General features: G+C 41.6%; 1 protein-coding gene across 1 annotated transcript in view; it reads right to left on the reverse strand.

Moving 5' to 3' along the window:
* The window catches only part of COL4A3 (collagen type IV alpha 3 chain), a 124,041-nt gene that overhangs the window by 33,181 nt on the left and 65,828 nt on the right, over positions 1–25,032 (reverse strand). The window contains exons 9-25 of the mRNA XM_028105227.2: positions 24,567–24,641; positions 22,370–22,432; positions 22,208–22,243; positions 20,286–20,327; positions 19,991–20,068; positions 17,727–17,789; positions 17,041–17,100; positions 15,770–15,814; positions 15,211–15,264; positions 14,225–14,266; positions 11,647–11,731; positions 10,384–10,419; positions 8,022–8,186; positions 4,865–4,957; positions 4,066–4,161; positions 1,839–1,909; positions 829–1,011 (exon numbers count right to left, since the gene is read on the reverse strand). Of these exons, the coding sequence (XP_027961028.1) occupies positions 829–1,011; positions 1,839–1,909; positions 4,066–4,161; positions 4,865–4,957; positions 8,022–8,186; positions 10,384–10,419; positions 11,647–11,731; positions 14,225–14,266; positions 15,211–15,264; positions 15,770–15,814; positions 17,041–17,100; positions 17,727–17,789; positions 19,991–20,068; positions 20,286–20,327; positions 22,208–22,243; positions 22,370–22,432; positions 24,567–24,641 (1,287 nt within the window). The remainder of the gene's footprint in view (positions 1–828; positions 1,012–1,838; positions 1,910–4,065; positions 4,162–4,864; positions 4,958–8,021; positions 8,187–10,383; positions 10,420–11,646; positions 11,732–14,224; positions 14,267–15,210; positions 15,265–15,769; positions 15,815–17,040; positions 17,101–17,726; positions 17,790–19,990; positions 20,069–20,285; positions 20,328–22,207; positions 22,244–22,369; positions 22,433–24,566; positions 24,642–25,032) is intronic.

Consider the following 25,032-nt stretch of genomic DNA (forward strand, 5'->3'; position numbering starts at 1 on the left):
CTCTCATTCTCTCTCTCTTTCAAATAAATAAATAAATCTTAAAAAAAAAGACTGTATACCACATCTGTATCTCGGTGAGCCACACTTTATATTCTGATACTAAAGGGTGTGTAAACGAATCTTCAAATTTATTTGCCAAGTTTTCCTGTTCAAGGCAGGACCCCCTTGACTGGATAACACTCAGAAATCTTGGAAGAACCTGGTATTTCCTGGAGCAGGCTGGGCAGCATGCCTGGCAAACTTCTCACAAATACACTGGGGGGAGGTGCTCAGCCTCTGACCCCACGACGATTTAAAATTGCTCCTGGTAGGAATCTCTCAAGTGAACGTGTGAGAGATTCTATCCCTATCTCATGAAAAGAGAATCTACAGAAGCTTAAATATTTTAGATGACAAAACATTTGATCTGTTTATTTGATGACGCTACTCCTAAATATTCTGGTCTTTAAGCATTTATTTTCACTTAAAAGAATGAACACTGCCCCCAAAATATTGACCAAAACTTTCCATTATTTGTCATTTTCTGAACTCGTGTATAAACTCACCGGATACAAATGAGGGGTTGTAACTTGTGTAGGAGACAAGGTCATTATCAACATAGAATTTCATTTGGGCTAAAAGCACCATCAAGTGCCACCTCTGTGTCAAAATACTATACATATTTGCTGGGGTCATTACTGCTCCTTCCAAGGCACCTCAGTGCGCAGTTGGAAGGACCCACTGTGCTGAGCGGCCAACCATTTTCTGAATGGAGATTGCCCAAGGTCACCACTTCAGAGCATTTCAATTGCAGGGAAGGTAATTTGAAGAAAGTTACTCGATACCAACCAGTTCACCTTTGGGCCCTGGCGACCCTTTGGCCCCGGGAGTTCCAGGAGTTCCATCCAGGCCCCTTCTTCCAGGATGCCCTCTGGGCCCGGGGTCCCCTGGGGCACCCGCTTCTCCCTCAGGCGGAGACGCTCCACCTTTTTCTCCGGTAAGTCCTGGATCCCCCGGAGCACCCGGGAATCCCTAGGGCGGTACAGAAACAAGGCTGCATTGCATTTGGGTACGGCGGTTCTTCTGCCAATCTTAAAAAGAAAATGTCAACCAGAATTTTTCAATTTTAATGAATGTGGGTTTTGTTTTTTTTTTTTAAAGACACTTTCTTTGGCCTACAAGTATAATGTCAAGCTTTTTGGTTTTCTTTTCTCTCTATTTGCTTCCAAAACTGGAAAAGAATACAGTTAGTGCAATTCAATGCAACACACCCAGTAATATTATTCAATACGATACAAACGTCACCATAATTTAGATTATGTTAGAATATTGGTAAATTTTAACATGCATCTATGGATAATTTGATTTAAATATATTTATCTTTATATAGCTTTCTGATTCACCGTGATAATAAAAATTTTAATTTCTAAAAGTTTATTGAGGTATAATTTACATATCATGAGATGTATCTATATACAAAAACAATTCAATGATTTTTAGTAAATTTGTAATTTATGGCACAATCACTGCAATCCAGTGTTAAAACTTTTCCATCACTGCCCCAAATTCCTTCAAATCCATCTGCAGTCAATCTCTGTTCCCAACCTCAGCCCCAGGCAGCAACAGATCCACCTACTATCTCTGATACCGTTTTAAATGATTATAAATTCATTATTTCATTCCCTTATTCCATTCACACATCATTCATTCATTCATTTAGTCAAGTATCGATCAAATGCTCTAATATTAAGCACTCTTTGCCAGGAACCAAACTGATAACCTTTGTGTGGCACAACTGTATTTCCAGAGTGTGCTGTTTCCCAAATTGACACTAAAGCTTCCAAAGCATGAAATCTTACTGGAAATCCTGGAAGACCCGTACTTCCTGGGGACCCGGGGCTTCCTTTAATGCCAGATGGCCCTTGTCCTCCTGTAAAGCAGTAAATTATTAAATATTCATTGAACGCCAACTCTGAGTAGCCAGGGTAATGCAGTATATGAAGAGAATAGGGTGTTTTCTTCTGAGGAAAGAAAGACAATTTTACCTTAAAACACCCAATGCAGGGAGTGAATGTGAGTGCAGAAGTGGAATAAGAGATGATGTAAAAAAAAAATAAAAGGCATTAAAAAAAAATCTTACCTTCCTAAAATTCTTGTCTTTATAATTTTAAGGAGAAACATTTATTTGTTTTGATCATAAAAGTACCATATGCTCATTGTAAAAAACAGATTCAGCAAGAAGAGAATAAAAAATCACCCATAAATCTACCACCAGAAGACAATATTTGCTAAAATTTTCATGTATGTTACTCATAAAATTTTATATCCATAACACACTGGACATATGCATGGTATTTTGGAATCATATGTCAATAAATACAGATTTATAGCTTCACTTCAATGGTTGCATAGTAGCCTATTGTGTGGGTCAACCAACATTTATTTAACTAACTGCTGGTTTTAGAACTTAGATCTTTCCCCAACTTTAGCTCTAGTCAACAATGCTGTGATAAGTATCCCTAGGTATTTAGTACTTCAAAGTTATCGAGTAATTTAAATAAATTCCTAAAAGTGTAAGTGCGAGACCAAATGGACACAAACTTTCCCGAGGCTTTGGGTATCTGTTGCCAAATTACATTTTACTGTACAATTTTATACTTCCTCTATGTATTTAAATATCTCTGTAAAGATGATCCCTTTAGAGGGTCTTTTGGCTGGATCTCAAGCCAATGTGTTAACAAATGTATATTCAGATTTTATTTTTTGCAAGATTTGAGTCAGGGTATATTTTTTGATATTCATCCAAGTGGTTTTCCTGTTTATATATCTTCTGTGAGCTATACCTGTAGTATGCCGAATGTAGAGAAACCAAGGAAAATTCAACACGGCTAGTTGGTCATCAGTGAGCTGCCCACTTGCATTCTACCCTTGGGCTAGAGGTCACTCAGAGGGAACTTAGGGAAATAATGATTGCTTTCCTTCTCTCTCTCTCCCCAGCTCCTTCCCTTCCTTCTTAGTTTATGTTTTAATAGGACATTCTACCCAGAGTCTTAGGCACTGAATAGGAGCTGCATGAGGAGTAGTCCGCCCCTCGCGGACTATTTCCGTCTCAGGCCCATCTCAGGGAGTCAGGCGGCAGAGACTACAGAGTAACTAAGGCATTTATGAAGGAGCAGGAGAGTGGCACGAAGGCACGAAGGGCAGAGGAACCCAACTAATGAGACTTTCTCTGCCTCAGGGTTTTGTCTACGGCCAGTTCTGTGCCCGAGGAAGGGGGAGGAGGTGGGGCAGCAGGGATGTGACGCCTGGAGCAACCAGGTGTGGGGGAGGGTCCTGGTTGGGCACAGAGGTCGGCAGGAGAAATGACAAGGGCTCTACTTAGCTCTCAGAATATTGGCCTTTAAGATGGTTTCTTCCCTCAAAAATGGAGTTAGTAGCTAATATTGAAAAAGGTAAGACTTCAGATAAAAACCCTCATTTCTTTCTTCTCAGGAAAAATTGGAAGATTTATCAACACAGGGCCGAAAATGTTGAAAAGTAACAATAGGCTGGAGCTGGTGCGGGATGGCCCCTCCAACGTGCCTTCCAGTTTACCAGAGTCCACACCACGCTGTCGCCCCCCATCCGTGTGCCGATTTATTGCACTTATATCCTTCTAAAGGATGAAACCATGCATCTGCCCTTGGCTCTACCAAAAAGTGGGGACCTTAAAAAAACAGACTGAGGAGAGTTGTGTCTTTTAAGAAGAAAAAATGAGAGAGAGCTTATTTCTTTATGGAAGAAAAAGGTGGTGTGTGTGTGGGGTAGCTGCCTCACCCCTCCTAATTCCTACCCCCGGAGGAACCCCAGTCTATAATTCATGGGGAACTCCATGGTTTGCTAGAATTCAGCAATTAAAATGGAACGGGGGAAATGCCAGTTTTTGTGTTATTTTAGCTTGCTTTATGTTAACAGAGTATGCTTTTGAAAATCTCTAAGTTCATGCAAACCACATCATGACCTCCAGATGTCTGATAGCTTTTTTCAACACCCAGTGAGCTGACCCTTTTGTACTTGCCAAAACCTTTGTGTGCAAAATATCTGTACCTGGGACTCCTTTTATGCCATCCAACCCTGGCAGTCCTGGGGGACCCACGGGCCCTGGGACACAAGGACATTGTATGCACAAAAGGCCAGGTTCCCCTGCAATGAGAGCATGCGCACATTACTCATAAACCCACACCAAATCTGCGGAAAGGACAGATGTTTCCCAACCACGCAGCCACTTATTACATTAAAAATGGGAGGGGGGTGTAGTGGAAATCATCAAGGACATTGTGCATGTTAATAAAAAAATCATTCATCTTGGGGCATCTGGGTGGCTCAGTCAGTTAAGGGTCTGCCCCCCCCCTTAGGTCCTGGTCCTGGAATCTTAGAATCAAGCCCCATATTGCACTGAGCTCCCTGCTCAGCAGGGCGGTTTGCGTTTCCCTCTCCTTCTGCTCCTCCCCCTGCTCATGCTCTTGCTCTCTCTCCCTCCCTCAAATAAATAAATAAAATCTTTAAAAAATTGTTCATGTATTATATTGGCTTACTTTATCTATCTGACCTTCTTAATATTCTTAAAGGAAATCCTGAATCAAGAATAAAATATCTACTCTCTCAGTATCTCTCTCCTTCAGTGCAGGATAAAACTCATATTCTAGGCATATCCCACAATTTATGGCATGGGTCAAATTCATGGTTGATTTGCAGATAAATGAATACTTTTAGGCAATTCTTTTGCAAAAGAAGCCATCCCTGACTGCAGTTTGGGATCATTGTTGTTTCGAGGGGTGCAATCAGTGATAGGAATGATGACGAGAATGGCTTGCTTTTATAGAACAACACCATTGATTGAACCAACCTTTGGGCCCATCGGCTCCTGGGATTCCTGGAAACCCTACAAGGCCTGGGAGTCCACCATCTCCAGGTGGACCTTTGCGAAAGACGATGTCACCTGCAAAAAGACAACACCAAAGCTAGTGTTTTGTTTCTTTATTCAATGAGCAAGTGTTTCAGTAAGATGTATTATTCTATGTGCATTTCCCCCATATTTGTTTTGGAGGCTGCATCTTTTGAAGATTATCTGCAATTGAAGACTGAAGTGTGTTCACCAGCTTTTCCTTTCTCACTACAGACATGTGATATTTTTTGATACTAGTGTGGTGATTCTTTGAAAGTTTGTTATCTGGTTAGTTCTCATCATAAAATTAATCCATGTTATTTTAGCCACTTATTTCCAATTATTCCAAGACTATCCTTTAGAATGTTTAGGCAAAGGGTCACATCGCATTCTATTATCTCAGGTACACTGAATCTTCCTGATATATTGTAGATGCTTAATACATATTGAGTGAAAAGGTTTTGACAGAGTATCATCTGTTTTCTCTGCATGGCTTGTTCACATCAATCGAGTTTGTCATTCTTCAAGAAAGCTCTTCCCAGTTTTCCACATGTATCCACTACTATAACGTTACAACGAACAGCTAGCGCTCTTAAACTCTTGTGTTCTATAACTGGATTTTTTGGTCTTGCCATTTCAAATCTAGGTTGAAGGCAATGCTGATGAAACTAAATATTTCAAAACAATGCCTATAGCTGCTCCAAATTTCAGAGCGACCAAGGTTATCAGTGGAGACATTTAATTGAGATGGAATGGGGTGTGGGTAATGTTTGCTTGACTCTGTCTGAAAGGAATGCTCATTTTGTGATCCAGTTTTCTGTGTCTTTAAGATGACTGGATAGTTATCTTTAATTTTTATTTGTTTGTTTATTTTTTAATTTTTTAAAATTTTATTATGTTATCTTAATCACCATACATTACATCATTAGTTTTTGATGTAGTGTCCCATGATTCATTGTTTGCATATAACACCCAGTGCTCCATTCAATAGGTGCCCTCTTTAATATCCATCACCAGGCTAACCCATCACCGACTCCCCCTCCCCTCGAGAACCCTCAGTTTGTTTCTCAGAGTCCATAGTCTCTCATGGTTCATCTCCCCCTCCGATTTCCCCCCCTTCATTCTTCCCTTCTTAACTTGGATAGTTATCTTTAAACAGTAAAATGTAATGGCAGTTTTATACTTAAGGTAGACATATATGTATACTTACACATTTATACATTTGTATTTACTTGCACATTTTCCTGGTCATTTCATACTTAATTCAACAAATATTTGAGTACCTACAATGTTCCAGCCCCTGTGCTACATGCTGAGTTTAAAACAGCAAACCAGACACAGTGTCTGACCTCAAAGAGCTTTGAGTCTCGTAGGGGAAACTGACAAAGACCGGCAATGAGAAAAACTATCGGGATAAGCTTGAGTGTTCCAGGATGTGGGCTCAGTGTAAGCATTCTGCAGGACTTGAAGTTGAAGCTGCACCTGGATGGACAGACAGGTGTTGCTTAGGTAAGAGAGGACAGGAAACCAGGGCCACCTCTAAGGGGAGAGGATGTACAGTGTCTTGCAGAAGGAGCTGTATTACCTCAGGCACCTGGGGTCCAGAGCCCGATTACGGCACTCATGAGCGCCAAGAGCTGTGCACCTCAGGCCCCTGGTCGATGAAATGAGCACATTAAACCTACGTCTTGAAAAAGACTTGGAGGACTAGAAATTGTTAAAATCTCCGACCCAGTGAAAGGTTTTAGTTAAGTTTCATTTTGCTTTGTTTTCCACATAGGTTCACACCAGAGCTTGACAGCTTTTGTTCTTGGATATTATATTGTTTTATTAATGGGATAATTTCTTAAACAGCCACTGGCCTAAAGGGAAGCTTTTATTTTTTTTTTCAAATATTGCTCGAATAGCCAGACCTAATTTAGCTGAATTATCTTATTAACAGTAAGAGTTTTCCAGATTATTCTTTTGGATCTTCCAGATTTATAATCACACTGTCTATAAATAATAAATCCTTTCTTAAAAACAAAATCCCTTCTTAAAAATAAAATCCCTGATGGACTCTGAAAAACAAATTGAGGGCTCTAGAGGGGAGGGGGGTGGGGGGATGGGTGAGCCTGGTGATGGGTATTAAAGAGGGCACGTTCTGCGTGGAGCACTGGGTGTTATGCACAAACAATGAATCATGGAACACTACATCAAGAACTAATGATGTAATGTATGGTGATTAACGTAACAATAACAAATAAAAAAAAAATCCCTGGCACAACAGAAGATTCTTAGGGCTATTAGGAAGGTTGAGTATAAAGCACAAGACCTCCCAGGCACCTTCCAGAGAGGTGTTTTAAGAGACAAAGAGTGACGCATATGTTCTGAGGTACTGTGTACCTGTCAGCCAGCAGAGAAGGCTAGGCGGCTATGGGGGGCTAGAGAGGGGAGGACAACTCCAGGCACTTCCCGTCCTCTAGGCTGCAGCTACGTGGTCTCTGACCCACTTTATCTGGCAGCATCTTGCCCCATGCCCCTGCTGCACCTCCAGCCCACACCGCCTTGCCCTGGGTCTTCCTGCTGATGCCAGTGCATGGGACGCCCTGGGAGCCATGCTAACACAGCCTGGAAGAGTGTGTGTGTGTGTGTGTGTGTGTGTGTGTGTGTGTGTGTGTGTGTGTGTGGTTAGTCTGGTCCTGTGGGATATATCTTCGACCCACGACTAATAGGAATGGGTAGATAAATTCTTGCCTCTTGTTCCCCTGTGACAGATTGTTCTGAACCAAAGTTGTAGCTTTTAGGAAGATATTCTCCAGGGACCAGACAAGCAGTTACAGACTCAGCCAAGGCCAACCTGATAACCGTCCCTCCTTCTCTGCTTCACTGTCCCTTGTCCCTGCCTCCCACTCTGCCCTCTGTGGGAGCTCAGGCTAAAGCCTTGCTGCACCTGCTATGTCCTCATTCTACCTGAGCTGTCTTCACAGATAGCTCATCAGATGAAACAGCAGCAGAAAGATCGCTCCTAAGATCGACACAGACTGACGGCCAAGCTGCAAGTAAGGTTCATTGCCATTGATTTGCACACATCTGTTATTGGGCAGTGTACACAATAGGGGCCCCGTTAGGTATCTACCTGGTGGTCCTGGATATCCTGGCAGCCCTATAGGGCCTGGTGAACCAGGACAACCTGGGGACCCAGGAGGCCCCACTGCATTCTTTCCTGGGGGCCCTCGTTCCCCTTTACTTCCTTTCACTCCTGGAGATCCAGGGGCTCCTCTGGGGCCAAGCCTCAATGACCCTTGGAGAAAAGAATCATGTTAGTGCAATTTCAATGTTTTCCTGATTCATATGTATTACTTTTTTTAATTGCAGAAAGTAACGTATCCTTATTAACAAAAGTTACACAATTGAGAGGCATAGAAAGCATATAAAACAAAAAGAGAATATCTTCCTTCCTTCATCTGTGGCCTTGTTAAACTTTCACAGCACAGCGAAGCCCAGAACATCCTAGTCCCATCAGTAAGATAGGGACTTCTTTATTACAAGGGACTGAAACAGAGTTAGAGACGCATTGTCATCTTTTTGTTTAAAAGGACCTCATGAGAAATTCTTCGATATGTGCTGCTTTGTGGATTTTTTTCATTAGCGACTAGAAGATACCTACCTACCTTTCAGTGTTTGAAATGAGAAAGAGAGACTGTCCTAATTGGACTTCATTCCTGCCAAACATCTTAGTTATAAAAGAGCGTGGTGGGGAGGTAGGCATCTCCTGGGAGAGAAGCCTTGCCAGGTGGTACAAAGCCATTTCATCTGTCCCTTTTAAGGTGACAAGGATGTGAGGAGAGGGCCTGTCTCAAATCCCTGCCTTGCAAACAGTTTAACAAAAAGAAGAAAGACCTCACCACCAAAGGGCTGAGAACCGGCAGGGGTAATATCTGATTATTTCTGATTATTGAGCATAAGGATTTTGCCATAAAAGCAAATCCCTGTGATTGGCATCTGTTTTAGAGATTTGTAATTTGTACTTCCTAAAGGAGCCTATTCATTACTTGGGGGAGAGAAAAAAACTCTCCCCTAATCTTTAGCCAGATCTCTAAAATATCCTTTTGTATTCCAACTTCAGGAGATACTCATTGTTGGGGCGCCTGAGTGGCTCAGTCGTTAAGGGTCTGCCTTCGGCTCAGGTCATAATCCCAGGGTCCTGGGATCGAGCCTCGCATCAGGCTCCCTGCTCGGTGGGAGGCCGGCTTCTCCCTCTCCCACTCCCCCTGCTTGTGTTCCCTCTCTCGCTCTGTTTCTCTCTGTCAAATAAATAAATAAAATCTTAAAAAAAAAGAGAGAGATACTCATTGTTAACAATTTGGCGTATATTTTTCCGTGCACATGCAGGTACCTATAATATTTATCCATTTATCTATTTTTTACAAGGGGTTTATAAGATACATATAGTTCGGCAATCACTTAATTTCAATTCATTTTCAAAATTATGAAATAGTTTAAATGTACAACAAGGCAGGGAGAAAAATGTAATCAATGGCAGGGCTTATCAAATCTTTGCTATTTTTTTCATGGTTTCGTTTCCTCTACAAAATGACACATGACAGCATTTTAGTTATAATTAAAGCCACTGAGGTTAATCCTTGATTAAATGTCCTTGATTCTAGTCTTCCTCTCTCAAGAGGCAACCACTCCAGTGACTCATGGGTGTTTTTATAAAACATAAACTCATGAAAGTTTAATCTATGGGGTGCCTGGGTGGCTCAGTTGGTTAAGCCACCTACTCTTAGTATCGGCTTAGGTCATGATATCACGGTGTGGGATTGAGCCCCGTGTAGGGCTCCACGCTCAGCAGGGAGTCTGTTTGATTCTTTCCCTCTGCCCCTCTCTGGGCTTGTTTGCGCTTTGTCTCTCAAATAAATAAATAAACCTAAAAAAAAAAGTGCAATCTATGTACTTACACAACATGTGATACACTATGAAAACTACCATTTTTAACCAACCTAATTACTATAAATTACTGTTTTCTACCTCCGTGCCTCCTCTGAGCTTCAAGGCTTCTGCTCCTACACCAGTTATTGCCTTACACTTTAGTTAAAACCACTAAGAAGTAAAAGAGCATTCCTAAGTCACTTTGTGTCAGCTTCTACTCCCTTTTCTGCTATGAGTCACAAAGTTAACAATGAAGAAGCTGGAAACATTTTTAGATCAATTAATGAAACATTTGTCTTATGTAAGCAACGCAAAAGTGATTTTCCTTTTTTTTTTTTTAAGATTTGTTATTTATTCATTGGAGAGAGAGAGAGCATGAGCAGGGGGGAGGAGCAGAGGGAGAGGGAGAAGCAGACGCCCCTGCTGAGCAGGGAGCCCGATGCGGGGCTTGATCCCAGGACCTCAAGATCACGACCTGAGCTGAAGGCAGATGCTTAACCGACTGAGCCACCCAGGCGCCCCCGTGATTTTCCATTCTATTGGTGCCCCAAGAAACATGTACATACCAGCACTTCCGGGAACCCCAGGGGAGCCGCTGGGACCTACAAATCCGTAACAGTAACTGATTACTCATAAAGACATAAATACTTCCCTCCCCCTATTTTTGAAATCTTGGGTGACCACATTATCGTAATTAATAATAAATATTTTCATACTTTTTCTTCCACTCTCACATAGATAAATATTAGAAAGTTTCACTTGTTTAGACAAACTACAGAGAAGAAACTAGTCTGAGATGCCTAACACTCAGAAGCGAATCATGCCACCTTACCGCCGTCAAACAATTCAGAGGACATTTACTAGGAGCCTGCTCTGCCTTTGACACTTGGCTGGAATGGTGCAGACGGACAAGAGCAAATAGCTGGAACTGTCAAGGTCCTGTGGTTTGGCCAGGTGTTACATCTCAGATCACTTCTAGCTGTGACAGTGCAACGGGGTTCTAATTCTTTGATACATATGAGTGATTTATAGTGGACATATCAGATTAAAAAAAAAATCTCTGTCCATGTCTGTACTTCTCTGTCCATTTATTTAAGAACACTGGGAATTTGTACTCTTGTAAGTGAAATTCTCTTTTGAAATCTTATTTGTATCAACAATTTGCCTTAGGTTGGTGGTTCTTGATCCTGCCCGCACACTAGAATAATCTGGGGAGCCTTTACAATCTACCGGTGCCCAGGGCCCTCCTCCAGACAGTTACATCAGAATGCCAGGGAAGGGACCTTGGCATGTCATTATTAAGAAGTTCCCAGGGATTCTGTGATGTGTGGCCACAGAGGAGAGCTCTTGGCCTACACCTTTCTAATCTATCCAAAGGGACAGCATCTGAGTAAATGTGACTCTACTTCACGGTGCCAGGAGTCAGGAAACCCAGGTTTCAGGCCCCTCTTGTCACTAGTGGGTGGATTGTCTCAGTTTACAGTTTTTCAGGGTCCCTGTTTTTTTCTTTCCTATCCCCCTGAGATTGCCGATTCTTCCCGTTCCCTCCTCCTGCCCTCTGGCCACATTTGTGTTTTTTTTGTCAGACTTGAACTTGATGCTTTCGCACACAAAGAGAATTTAATTACCTTCTATGGTATAGTACCTATGGAATTTTCATATAAAAGTATGAAAATTAGGACACACCAATACTACCATCCATGAAAACTGGGAAACCTCCCTTTTGCCCTCTGTAAATTCTAGGTCTATAAGCACATTTGTTATACATTGCCTGGAAATAAACACATGGACATGGTCAGCAAATGCTTTAGGAAGAAATTTATTCTCACCCTGTGGGCCACGAGCTCCTTTGGGCCCTGGTGGGCCTGGAAGTCCTTCATCTCCCTTTTCCTGGTATGAATCATAATATTCTGTCTTCAAGGAAAAATGAATAAAGAGAAAGGAGAGCTATTTACGGTGAGCTCACCAAATGCAATACTTCAATGTCCTTTCCCCCCACCCCCAAATGGTATTTTCCTGAATTCGTAAGTTTATGTGTTAGCAGGAATAAAGTCATGTATACATGATGGATAAATTTAAAGATCAAAGTTGATGTTTCTGGTATCACCATATCATATATTTCATGGGCTTTCAGTGAGAAATACATTTTATGATGTGAGCCAGCTCACAAACTCACAGTTCTATCCGTATCTAGATATGGGGGGATATGTATACTGAAATTAAAGTTTCACAAGTAGTGACTTACCCTTTTGACATATTATCAACTCTCATTTTTTTTTATTATATTCTATTACACTTTTTTTTAAAAAATGCTGGTCCTCATGGACTAACTTTATTTCAGAGTGTGTTGGGACCCACCCAGCAAAAAATACTCCATTGATTGTTTCTTTGAATTTCAGGATACCATTGGCTTGCAATAATATTGAGGGTTATTGTTTCTAACACACTTGGTGGACCTACTGCTGGTCTCCTTAACCGTCTGCTTCCTAAGTAGAACTTCCAAGGAAGTTACTAGAAGCTGCAGAATTATATAGAATTGAAACACACACAGCAAGTTAGGAATGCTAAGAATGTCTCTCAAGCGCAACTGACAAGTCGGTTTCACTTAGAATTCAGTACACTTATCTTCAAGGAAAAAAGATGGAAATATAAAAGTTTTGTTTTGTTTTCTCGTATGCTGCATGGGGCCAATTACTTTGTTGGCGTGTTTAAAAAAGAGATAACAAAAGTATTGTGGTTAATTATGTATAAAATCACAAAAATAATTCATAATAGTAACAGTAATGATAATGTAATAATCTCCATCACAAAATCCATAATGACATACATGCACCTGCCAAATGTTGGCTAAGTGCTTTCACAAAATGGCCCATTTCTTCTTCCCGGCAACTCCATAAAAGTATTTTGGGACTACTTGCATCTGGATCACTGGCTTGTTGTGTGAAGATGTGAATTTCCAGGATGCTCCTCCAGTTACTGAGTTAAATTGCTTAGCCTGAGGGGTCTGAGAACTGCAACGCATAACGGAACCCCCTCACCCCCACCCCACGACTCTTTTATCATCATGGACCTTTCTGTGCAACCAGCATAATCACAAATAGCAGCTCTGCTCAGCACACTGAATGTGAGAACTATTGTCTTTTTTTTTTAAGGTTTATTTATTTATTTTAGAGAGAGAGGGTGGGGGAGGGACTGAGAGAGAGGGAGACGGTGTCTTTTTTATTTTAAGATTTTATCTACTTATTTGAGAGAGAGAGAATGAGAGATAGAGAGCACGAGAGGGAAGAGGGTCAGAGGGAGAAGCACACTCCCCGCTGAGCAGGGAGCCCGATGTGGGGCTCGATCCCGGGACTCCAGGATCATGACCTGAGCCGAAGGCAGTCGCTTAACCAACTGAGCCACCCAGGCGCCCAGGGAGACGGTGTCTTAAGCAGACTCCGAGCTCAGTGCAGAGACTGACTGGGGCTCAATCTCACGACCCTGAGATCACTGCCTGAGCCGAAACCAAGAGTCTGACCCACTGCACCACTGAGGTGCGCTGAGAACTACTGTCTTTTAAAGGCAGGAGAGAAAGGGATACCAGAATTCGGAGCCTGGGTCCCTTTTACTCATCTCCTTAAGCTACAGGGTCCCAAAATAGAGAATATGGGCACTCTGAAGTCAGGAGCTGACAGACATCAAATCCATGTCCATGCTGGAGAGAGGAGACTGCCTGTTGAGATGGAATTTGGGCTGGCGGGGGGGGTCACTGGTTTTCGCTGGCCCTGGTTGAGCTTCTGGTGCGTGGAAATACAGGTTGTCATATGTGGGCCCCACTGGAGTGGGTGGAGCGGGCTCCCTCTCCCATGGGTGCCCCAGCTGACCTCCAGTGCATCCTTCCTACTCTGCTCAAGGGCACAGGGCACTTTGGGCCATGTCTGATTGGACAAAGGGTTTCTTCTTTCCCATTGCTCAGGGTGGGCATTTCTAGTGCCTTCCAGAGACCAAATAGGACCAAATAGAAATATTTATCCATTGTCCACTGGACAAATAATGACAACAGCTATTTTCTCCCCTGGTGTGATAAAAAAAGTAAATACCATAATCTCTATCTTAATAGTTAATGAGAGACACTGATTCAAAATTTCTTTGATACTTTGAAGGACTTGATCAAATATGACATGGATACTTGTCTTTTTTTTTTAAGATTTTTTTATTTTTATTTATTTGACAAAGAGAGAGACAGCGAGAGAGGGAACACAAGCAAGGCGAGTGGGAGACGGAGAAGCAGGCTTCCTGCTGAGCAGGGAGCCCAATGCGGGACTCAATCCCAGGACCCTGGGACCATGACCTGAGCCGAAGGCAGACACTTAACCGACTGAGCCACCCAGGCGCCCCAACATGGATATTGTCTTTAGTTACACTTACTGGACCACGAAATCCTGGAGGGCCAATGTCCCCTTTCCACCCCTGTATTGAAAGACCGTTATAAATTATGAGTACATTAACCCAAAGTATTTACATATTTAGTATGCTTAAAAAGCAAAACAAACAGTTAAACAATAAATTAATGCTAAAAGTCATGCTATTTCCATATAGTGTACAAACCGAGTTAAAATGAACGGGACATTGACTTTGGGTCATTTCCCTGGAGGGCCGTATCTGGGACAAGAATCCTGTCAACAAGGTCTTGGGAAGAGGTTGTTGCTCTAGTAGCTTACGTGTTTCTTCCATGTCAATACCTTCAGAGGGTGTTCCTATGCATTTCACATGCCCACGTTCTCCCCCAGATTACAGGCACAGCAAAACCAGGCTGTGGGTTGTGTGCAATTCCCAGGGTCCCAACTAACCTGTAACCAACCCCCTTCCTTACCAAATCAGGACAGCACTTTCAGAATTCTACCAGAAGTCATATTAGTATAGGATAAATCTTTACTCTGCCCATATCCCTACAATTACTTGAAACGACAATATTTGAAAACATCTGTAACATGTTGTCAGCAACAAATGAAATGGAATACAGTTCATAATTCACTGATCATGACCTTTGAGTGTGTCATGACCCAGAACGAGACTCATGGGGTTCAGCCTACACTTGACTTCCAGTGACCAGAAACCTTCACTTGCAGGACTTGTCCAACTCCTTCCTCATGAAGAAACTAAATCTCACTGGTCATGATGTCAGGCAGCTTCCACCACACAGACAAGTTTTAGATCTTTCCCACAAAATTGCCCTTTGGGTGTCTAAGTAAATTTGTCACATCTCTTATTTCCTCTTAACAAATAAAACTAGGCTACTTTAATGAGCTCTGATCGCAATCCCTTATACCTCTTTTCAGGGCATGGCCAAGAAAGGGTGGGCAAAACCCAACCAATTAAAAAGCCTGAAGACAGGATGTTAGAGAGGGGATCACCTTAATGCCGTCTTTACCCCGTAACCCAGGGAAGCCCCTGTTGCCTTTGGATCCCTGTGGAAAAAGAGAATGGGTCAGAAGACATACAGGTCAATTTCTTCTGTGGGAAGCAGGGACAGTTGGAACTCCCCCCCCCCTTTTCTTTTTTTAAGATTTATTTATTTATTTGAGAGAGAGAGCGAGCACGTGCACCCATGAGTGGGGGAGGGGCAGAGGGAGAGGGAGAGAGAATCTTCAAGCAGACTCCCGGCTGAGCACGGAGCCCAATTCGGGGCTCAATCCCATAATGCTGAGATCAGGACCTGAGCCAAAATCAACAGTCGGACACCTAACTGACTGAGCCGCCCAGGTGCCCTGGAACTCCTCTTTGAAAAGAAAAAATAAGACGTGCTCGGATGATCTCTCTTCACAGTGAGGGTGTAACACTATGATTCTCAAACACGGGTTTAAAAAGCTATATGCTTTTGCTAGCTTCATAACTAACAGTGATTCCCCAAATCCTTCTTCGTCTAATGGGACTGACATTTCAACAACATCAATGGGCCAAACATGTCTTTACCTCAGTGCCAGGGAAACCAGGGGCACCATCTTCGCCAGGTTTTCCCTAAAACAAAAACAAAGCAAAAACACATAATTTAATAAATATGGATAATTTTAATAAATATGGAAAACGTAAATGATATGATCATTTCCTCTTGACCTTGGGCAAGAGAGCCTGACTGAAACTTTCCACCCATTTGTTAGAAGAAAAAACTATTAATCACAGACCTTCTCTTGCCGGGGAAGGCAGAAGCCAGTCAGAATGGGAAATTAGGGAGGGAAATGGGAGAAAGATTGGAAAGTAAGATTAGCTAATTAAACAAGATTTGATACTGCCCATCCCAGCTTGGAAGAAAAACTGAAAAAGCAGAGAAATGGACCAAAAGACCTAGAAAGAGGGAGGACTTCACACTCAAATTATTTATTTGAAAGGTTGGCAATTCCCCGACCCGCACACGTGCCAATATTTGAATATATTTATAAAGGCATATTGCAGTGTCCCAAACAGACAAGGTTTTTAGATGAACTGTTACAATGTTTACCCTCTGTGATAGAATTAAACATCATATTGACCGAACACTTTTTCTTAGAAAAAAATACTTTTCTTGATGTATAATCTTTAGAGTCTTTAAACAATATATGTGTTTAAATCTTTCCAAAATAGAGCTGGGTGGGTGAGTGGACCCCGGTTGCTTCTGTCTTCCCAGCACCCATGTCACAGTGTGCCCCATCTTCTTTGGAGAGCTGCCCTTTCCTCACTCTGTGTGGGTCGGACGGGACTGTCGGCCACAGTGGCCCCCACCCTACTGGCCTGGCCCATCCTGGGAACTTTCCCTCCTGGCCACAGTCATCTCTCCAGGGCGAGACACAGGACCAAGCTAGGCCAATTAGAGCGATTCTTGGGGGTGTTATTAGTGGACACAGGGAGACACACTATCTTCTTGGATGCCATTAACCCGAAGCTGTCCTCTGCTACTTCCTGCTCTTCCTCCCCATTGACGCCTACGTGCAAGATCAGTGTCAAAGGAGACCACGAAGCCAATACACACAGAGGAGGAGAAATGATAGGTGGACTCCTGCCCATCTTGTTTCAGGCTCTGAAGTCCTTGGAGGCTGTTTTAGCCATGAAATCCTCAGATACTTGAACAAATAAGTTTCATTTCCTAAATCTTTTAAAAAAGCTTACAAAAATCTCAGTTAGTTTGAACTGGGTATCTTACATTTGCCTCCTAAAGAGACCTAAGCATTGACTGATACAGGCTGTACACAATACTGAGTTTCCAAATTTACCTGCGGGCCAGGTTCTCCAGGAGCACCTTTTTGAGATCCATAAGATTCTCCAGGTGGTCCCTGTAATTAATGAGAGTTATGTCAAATTTTATGAATCGATTTTTTGACTCACCTCGATTGTCATTAAGTTTTTCCTTCTGATTATTCTGTTATATTTTAAAATGTCCAAATGGGGGGTCATCTCATGTATAAGTGTTCATTTAAAGACAGATGCTAAAATACCAGATGCTGGGGGCGCCTGGGTGGCTCAGTTGGTTAAGCAACTGCCTTCGGCTCAGGCCATGATCCCAGGGTCCTGGGATCGAGCCCCGCATCGGGCTCCCTGCTCCGCGGGAAGCCTGCTTCTCCCTCTCCCACTCCCCCTGCTTGTGTTCCCTCTCTCACTGTCTCTTTCTCTGTCAAATAAATAAACAAAATCTTTAAAAAAAAATAAAAAAATAAAATAAAATACCAGATGCTGAAGATAAATCATAAGATGGGAGAGAGGCCATGGGTGGGTGTACAACCTCGCAGGGATTTCAGCTAGAAGAGGGTGTGAAATAATTCTAGTATATTCCATGACGTCTGTGGTGAAATATTATCATGCTTTAGCTAATATTAAGATTTAAAAGTAGATCATACATCCAAATACACACTAAGGCTCTACTTCATGTTTCCAGGGAACAACATGACTCTAAAGAACCTACTGAGGGTCCAGGAGGTCCGGATTTCCCCAGGGCTCCCTTGTCTCCCTTCTCCCCCTTGAGGTCCTGCGACAAAAACAATTTTTAAAGTCATTACACACAGATCAAACAAGATTATACTGCTTTTACTTGAAAATTTTCTCCATCTGTTCAACGAACTGGATCTACAAACTACTTATGTATACATGACAGGTTATCATTTTTTGTATTTCAGATTTTATACTTGTGAACCCATTGAAGCCATACATGAACTTTTGTTGTATTAAAGAAAGTATCTTTTGAATCCAACTATGTTAAATCAATTTAATTCCTGAATCAGTTTTCAATAAGCACATTTAAATCATTCCCAATGTATCTTATTTTCATTTTTAATATACAGAATTATTTTCATTGGGATCAATTAATTTCTGATCATATGTTGTAAGGAGGATTTGATTGTGTTAATCAGGTTTGTTTGTGTTCTTTGTGTGTGTGTGTGTGTGTGTGTGTGTGTGTGTGTGTGTGTGTTCTTATCACATTTATTGACTATTTTCTCCAGTGTGAGTCTCCTCTTGGGACATTTTTTTCAAACTCAAAAATTTTCACCTGGGTCAAATCTTCCAGATCTAGTTTTTGTCAAGATAAGATTTTTTTTCTGTCCAGTTCTGGCCAATAAAATTTTATACTTCATTAATTTTATTTTTGTTGATTACCTCTGAGAAGTTTAGTTATTTTCCTTAGGTCAATTTTTTTCCAATCTTCAGTGATATTATTTTGGTCATATCAAATTTCACCATGTTTTGTTTTAACTCTTCTCAATTTTGTTTTGATAAACAAAACTTCTATCATTAAGAATTAATTATATTAGAGAAGCTAAGGGGTTTATTTTTTAGGTGATAAAAATGTTCTAAAATTGCATGTGGTAATAGTTGTCCAACCCCACAAATACACTAAAAGCCACTGAATTGTGCACTAAATAAGTGAGTTTCATGGTATATAAATTATATCTGAATAACGTTAAAATTAGTTATAACTAAAACCCATGAATTTTATTCTTTATTTTTTTTAAATTTTATTTATTTATTTGAGAGAGAGAGAATGAGAGATAGAGAGCACGAGAGGGAAGAGGGTCAGAGGGAGAAGCAGACTCCCTGCTGAGCAGGGAGCCCGATGTGGGACTCGATCCCAGGACTCCAGGATCATGACCTGCGTCGAAGGCAGTCGCTTAACCAACTGAGCCACCCAGGCGCCCATGAATTTTATTCTTTAAAACAGTGGATTATATGGTATGTGAATTATATTTCGATCAAGCTATTATTAAAAACAATCAGAAGTTTAAAAGAGAAGGAGGATTTATATTTATTTCTTAGTTAATCCACAAAAAAATTGTTAATTAACCCCTCACTTCCCCACCCCCCCAGACATTCTGGCATCAGCCTTGTGTCTAGGTTTGGGGTATTATATTATGATTCACTTTTTCTGAGCATTCAGTTCAGTTCTATATCCTGGTCTAGCTACCTCATGGTGGAAGCAAAAAGCAAATGTTCATTTTGAAAAACGGGGCCACAGTGTCCTTGGAGAAGAATGCACGCCACATTGCCCTTGGGGATATAATGGCAGGTAAAAATGCCCCGTTTGATTATAATACCATTCCACTGATATCTTTAGGTCATTACTATTCAGTTGGATCATAGCCATACACCTATTTTGTTATCATTTATCAAAAAATACTCACTGAATCCCCATCTGAGTTAGGAACAATGAAAGGGGTGAGGATAAAAGGTGAGCAAAATTAGATTCAGGCTCTACCTTCTAGAATCATGGAAGCCGCCAGCCTCTGATCTTGCCTCAGATCTCTGTCTCATGTTTTCTGGTTCACGAGTAAAAGATGGGGAACAATAAACTCCAGAGGCTCAGGCTGGCTGAGAGGGCTCAGAGGGCAAAGCTTATAAAAGAGGTAAGGGGGGGCGCCTGGGTGGCTCAGTTGGTTAAGCGACTGCCTTCGGCTCAGGTCATGATCCTGGAGTCCCGGGATCGAGTCCCACATTGGGCTCCCTGCTCAGCGGGGAGTCTGCTTCTCCCTCTGACCCTCTTCCCTCTCGGGCTTTCTATCCCTCATTCTCTCTCTCTCTCTCAAATAAATAAATGAAATCTTTAAAAAAAAAATCTTTAAAAAAATTTAAAAAAATTTAAAAAAATAAAAAAAAAATAAAAGAGGTAAGGGATCATGAGGACCTCACCCCGGAAAGTGAGAACGTCCAACCCGAGTAATAAAATGGAAGAGTTACCGTTCTGTTATCTGGGCCTGTTAGCGTCACAATAACCGTTCCTGGTGGTCCGGGGGGTCCTGTTAATCCTTTCACACCCTAAAGACAAACACATTCAGGAATGCCAAACCAAACAACATCACCTTTGCTTTTTGGAGAGAAAGACTCTCCCCTTTGGCTCTTAGGTTAAGAAGATAGCACAAACGACAGAGCAAACATGTTTGCTCCAGGGTCACCTAGTGACTAAGATGTACAGGATGATTGCTATGAAACGTAAAACGTCTTGCCCACAAACAAACCACAATATTTGAATTACCCGCTCTCCTTTTTGTCCTATCACTTTATCGCCCATGTGACCCTGTAAGAAAGACAACACTAAATTATTTTTCAAAAACGGAGATGAGGAGTCTAAATCCACTGACGTTCCAATGTTTGTAACTGAATGTTTAAATTTTAATGGTATGTTAGTGTTATGAAAATTACTTTAGCTATTTCTTGGAGGAGAGGGGCAATATGTTTCTTTCAAGAGTGGAGATCATGAAGTGCAGAAAACTTAAGGGATGGACTTTCTATGGCAAATGATGACATGCCGTGTGGCGGGATGGGAAAGGGAAACCAGCTCAGAGGACATTTTTCTGGCTCAGCCACTGGCTGGTTGTCTAATTTTCTGATGCCCTAGTTTTCTCGTCTTAAGGATACGAAGGAAGGGTGGCTGAACTTCTGGATTCTGAAATTCAAAAGTTGATAGGGAGGCTAAGAAAACATTTCAGGCTATCTGACTTCACTAGTGATTTAGTGAAATGAGCTATGTCTAATGTGAACAGTGTGTCTCACTCACAATGGCCGATCTATCATTTCAACCAATGCCTCCTTGCCTTCTTTTTATTATTTATTTAAATTTTGTTAGTTACCATACAGGGTAATACTGATTTCTGGAGTAGTGGTCAGTGATTCATCACTTCCATACTATACCCAGTGTGCATCACAAGTGCCTCCTTGCTGTTTTACTCTTGAGTATACAGATCTTCCACCCATTAGCCCACAAGCTACAGGACAAGAGCTCAAGATGAGGAATCGAAATGCTTTAAATCTCAGCTCTGTCATTTACCGTCTCTTTGACAACTCACGTAAATAATGAGATAATAATTGTGAAAGCACCTTGGCAAGTTCCCTACACACAAAATCTAGCTGGTAGTAGCAAGAGATACGGCGTTAGGACTAATTTCCTAGGGGGCTCAGCCTCACTCACCATTTTCCTACTTAGTTAAATGAGGGGCTCAGACTAAGCCACCCCAAAATATCACTTTGGCGTAAGAATTATTTTGAGCTCCAGACAACTGAGTAACAGCAAATGCAGAAAAAGTTCTCTACCCTCCTCCATCTACCTAAGGGCAGGGCATGGAGGCATCTTCCCTTGGCGAAGATGTCACCCGACTCTTCTCCTGTACCAGGAAGAGGAGACAACTCTTATCTCTGGAGCCAGCAGTGACTGAAATTTGCATCAACAAACCTTACTGAAATAACCCTCATCTTCCATTAGTTTCCCCCTTGTATGTACTTTCCCACAATTTACTACCCTTACCAGCTCAAAACCCCTTTCCTTTGTCTTGTCACTCCTCCACAAATGTATCACCCTTTGTTAAAATGTTACACAAGCCTCTGGGCCTGACAGCCTCTTTGGGGTTTTCATTTCATTTCTGTGAGGCCCCCACATGCATATGAAATGAACCTTCTTCTCCTGATAATAGGTCTTTTTTCAGTTCCATATGCATGTCCCCACTCAGGAACCTAAGAGGATAGAGAAAAGTTTCTCCTCCCCAACACTAGCAATGGGTCTTTTTATGAGAAAGACATGCAGGACGCTGTTTAATGAGCACATGAATATTCACCCTTCATTTCCTAGCATTAAGATCAGGTTGGTGTTGAGAAGCGGCCCACTACAAATTTTATAGGATAAAGTGTTGGGTGATCAGTAGGATTATTGGAAATGGGAAATCTATGGACTTGCCCTTTCCTAATAGGAAGCTCCTTATAACTGAATTATCAGGGATCAAGTTACTAAGTGCAGGGAGAAGACAGTGAGGGGTACAGAGCGGCTTGTCCTGTTCTCTTCCCTGCTGGGAATCCCGCGGCTTCTAGAGAGGGGCCAGGCAGTGACCACATGTCCAATCAGACCAGGTCTGGCTTTTAACTTGTTCTCAGTGTTCTGGTTGTTGTGATATATGAACCGTAATCTACCTTAGGTCCTGGAGGTCCCATGGTTCCTGGAAAGCCCTAGAAAAAGCCACAAGTTAAAATTACAGCAGAAAATGTGCCAAGCCGAAAACTCTGTGTGAAGTTTTTCGCTCTAATGAATTTACTAGGTTACAGGGTCTATAGCAGTGATGACTTCATACTCACAGAGAATCCTGGAGGGCCAGGTGGACCAACAGGTCCTGGAAAGCCTGGAAGGCCTGGCAAACCCTATAAATTAAGAGAAGAATAGAGTAAGTTTGAATTTACTTCTCACCTAAGAATGAGGTCCACTAATTAAATCCATTACAATATTTTAATGAAACCTGAGGAACATGACGCCCGTCATTTATGGCTGCAGTTAATTACAAAAAAAGGAAAAAAACAAGATGCCTGAAAGTGTGTTGCCATGTATAACAGGCTGCCAGGAATATCCTGATGGCAACGTTTCCAGAAGAATGACCAGAGCAGTAGCTTTAATTTAGAGGAGGTTTTTAAATCTTTAAAATTTTGCTTTTCTGTCTATCTCTCTGTCTGCCTATTTGTCTCTCTCAGCCAAGCATGCTTCTTTGGTAGGGCCTTCCACCTGCTCTCCTTATGCCTAGAACCTCTTTCCCCAGGCATATTTATGACTCACTTCTTCTCCCTTTTCTTATTTTCACTCAAATGTCATCCTTTCCCTGTCCACCCAATCTAAAGCCACAACCCTCTTTCCAACCTGGACACTTCCTCTCCCCTGACCCTGCATTGTTTTCCTCCTTAAAATTTACTATTTAACATGCCTGCACTTACTAATTTATATCTTTTTTGTTTTCCCCTACTAGAATGTCAGATCCATGAGGGCAAGAATTTTTTTTAATCTTTTTTTGGCTAATTTATGCACCATGGTATCTCTAGAGCCTAGAACAGCTGCTGACACATAATTGGGATGTAATAAATATTTCTTGTATAGATGAGTGTCCTACTGCTATATCTTAATCAGCAGCACTTGGTAGTACCTAGCCAACACTCAATGCACATTTAAGGGACACATTAATGTCCCAGATCGCTGCTAATCTCTTCTTACTGGATCTCTTTCCTCCAGCATCAGGCCCCGTAAATGTTCCCTAAGCAAGAAAAATGAAGAGCCATCATGTTCTGCATCTTTCCTCAAAGGTCAGTAAAGGCTCCTAACTGCATCGTTGTGTCATTTTGCGGCTCACCATCAGTTGGCATGGCTCACCATCAGGGAACTCCCTGACAGCCTACACTCAAACTCTTTGGCTCACTTAGACAAATTTCCAGAAATTTCCATATACACTTCTGAACTAAGTTAAGATATTTCTGGTTAATTAAACTGGAAGTTAGTACCTGTGCCTTAGGCTTATCAAAAGACCCTTTAGAATCCCAAAGTAAAGCATACACAGTCCCCCAAATAGCTGTGTCTCTTCGTACCCATGAGGGATCACACTCAGATCTACATACATATAGATCAGAAGGTAAACCACTCAACAGGAGAAAGATGCATTTAAATAAAACCCAGTTACTTACTGTCATGCAAAATTTGAAACAGGGCTGTTATTTAACATTGTAGTTTTAAATGATACTCAATGTATGATACAAACCTATCCTTGATTTCAACAAATACAGAATAAGTGGAGCATAACTATTCCTTGAAGATTCCTCCTTAGGTTTAGGAAAGCCTGGGTAATTGAGATTTAAGAAGAGATTAAAAGACTTAGGCACAAAATCATCCTTTTATATTAGTTTCATGGAGTTTCTTATGAGATGAATGTTTTAGAATGAAATGAAGTCAATGCCAACAGAAGAAATATGAATATCTGCTTCAAATGTTCTTGTGGTTGTCAGAGGCGGGGGTGAAGGGAGGGCAAAATGGGTAAAGGGGGTCAAAAGGTAGAAACCTCCAGTTATAAATAAATAAGTCTTGGGGATGTAAGGGACAGCAGAGCGACTACAGCTAACAATACCATACTCCAGATTTGAAAGGTTGCTAAGAAAGTAAAGTTCTCATCACAAGAAAAAAAGAGTATTTGTCACTGTGGTTACGGAGGTTAACTAGACTTATTGTGGGGATCATTCCACAATATGTACAAATATCTCACCATTACCTTGCACATATGAAATGAATATAATGTCATATGTCAAATAATACCTCAATAAAAAAAGAAAACAGAAAACAAACCATAAAAATGTTCCTAAGAGAGTGAGGAAGAGATTTGGGGGAAAAAAGAAAGAGGAGAGACAGACGAAGACAGAGTCACAGAGACAAAGAGAGAGGAGAAACAAGGAGAGGGTCAGATAGACAGAAAGCCCGAGTCGGAGCCAGAGGACTGAGAATAATGGGGCCTCCTCTGACATGCAGTACCTGGGATCCCGGAGCTCCTGGCAACCCGGGGTCACCTCTTCCATCAAGGTCTATAGCTTCTGCAGCAGGAGCACCCTTGAAAATGAAGAACTTCATTAAACATAGTCAATGTTGTATTTTCAAAACTCCTTTAAATGCTTCTTCAAGGTCCTACTGCTTCAAGGGTAAAAGTGCTTTTCAGGATATATACTTGGGGAAATGATTTAGGATTATGTAGTTACTCCATTTTGAAGAAATAAAAGATTTTCCTATCTCCTAAAATTGACAGGTTACTATGGAAGGAAGAAAGACACAAGAATGAGAAACCATTTCTCAAGATACCAAAATTAGTGGCAACTCTTGATCTAGAAGGTGGGGCCCCCAGCCTGAGGTTAGTTCTCTTCCCCTAGACTCTATTCCCTAAAAGGATTTTACAAACGTATTCTTTAAGAGATATGTATGACAAGAGCTAAAAGAAGTTGTTGAA

Source organism: Eumetopias jubatus, unplaced genomic scaffold (genome assembly GCF_037043125.1).
Source record: "Eumetopias jubatus isolate StellerSeaLion01/CBP00866 unplaced genomic scaffold, mEumJub1_p1.0 scaffold_3, whole genome shotgun sequence".
Classification (NCBI taxonomy): Eukaryota; Metazoa; Chordata; class Mammalia; order Carnivora; family Otariidae; genus Eumetopias; species Eumetopias jubatus.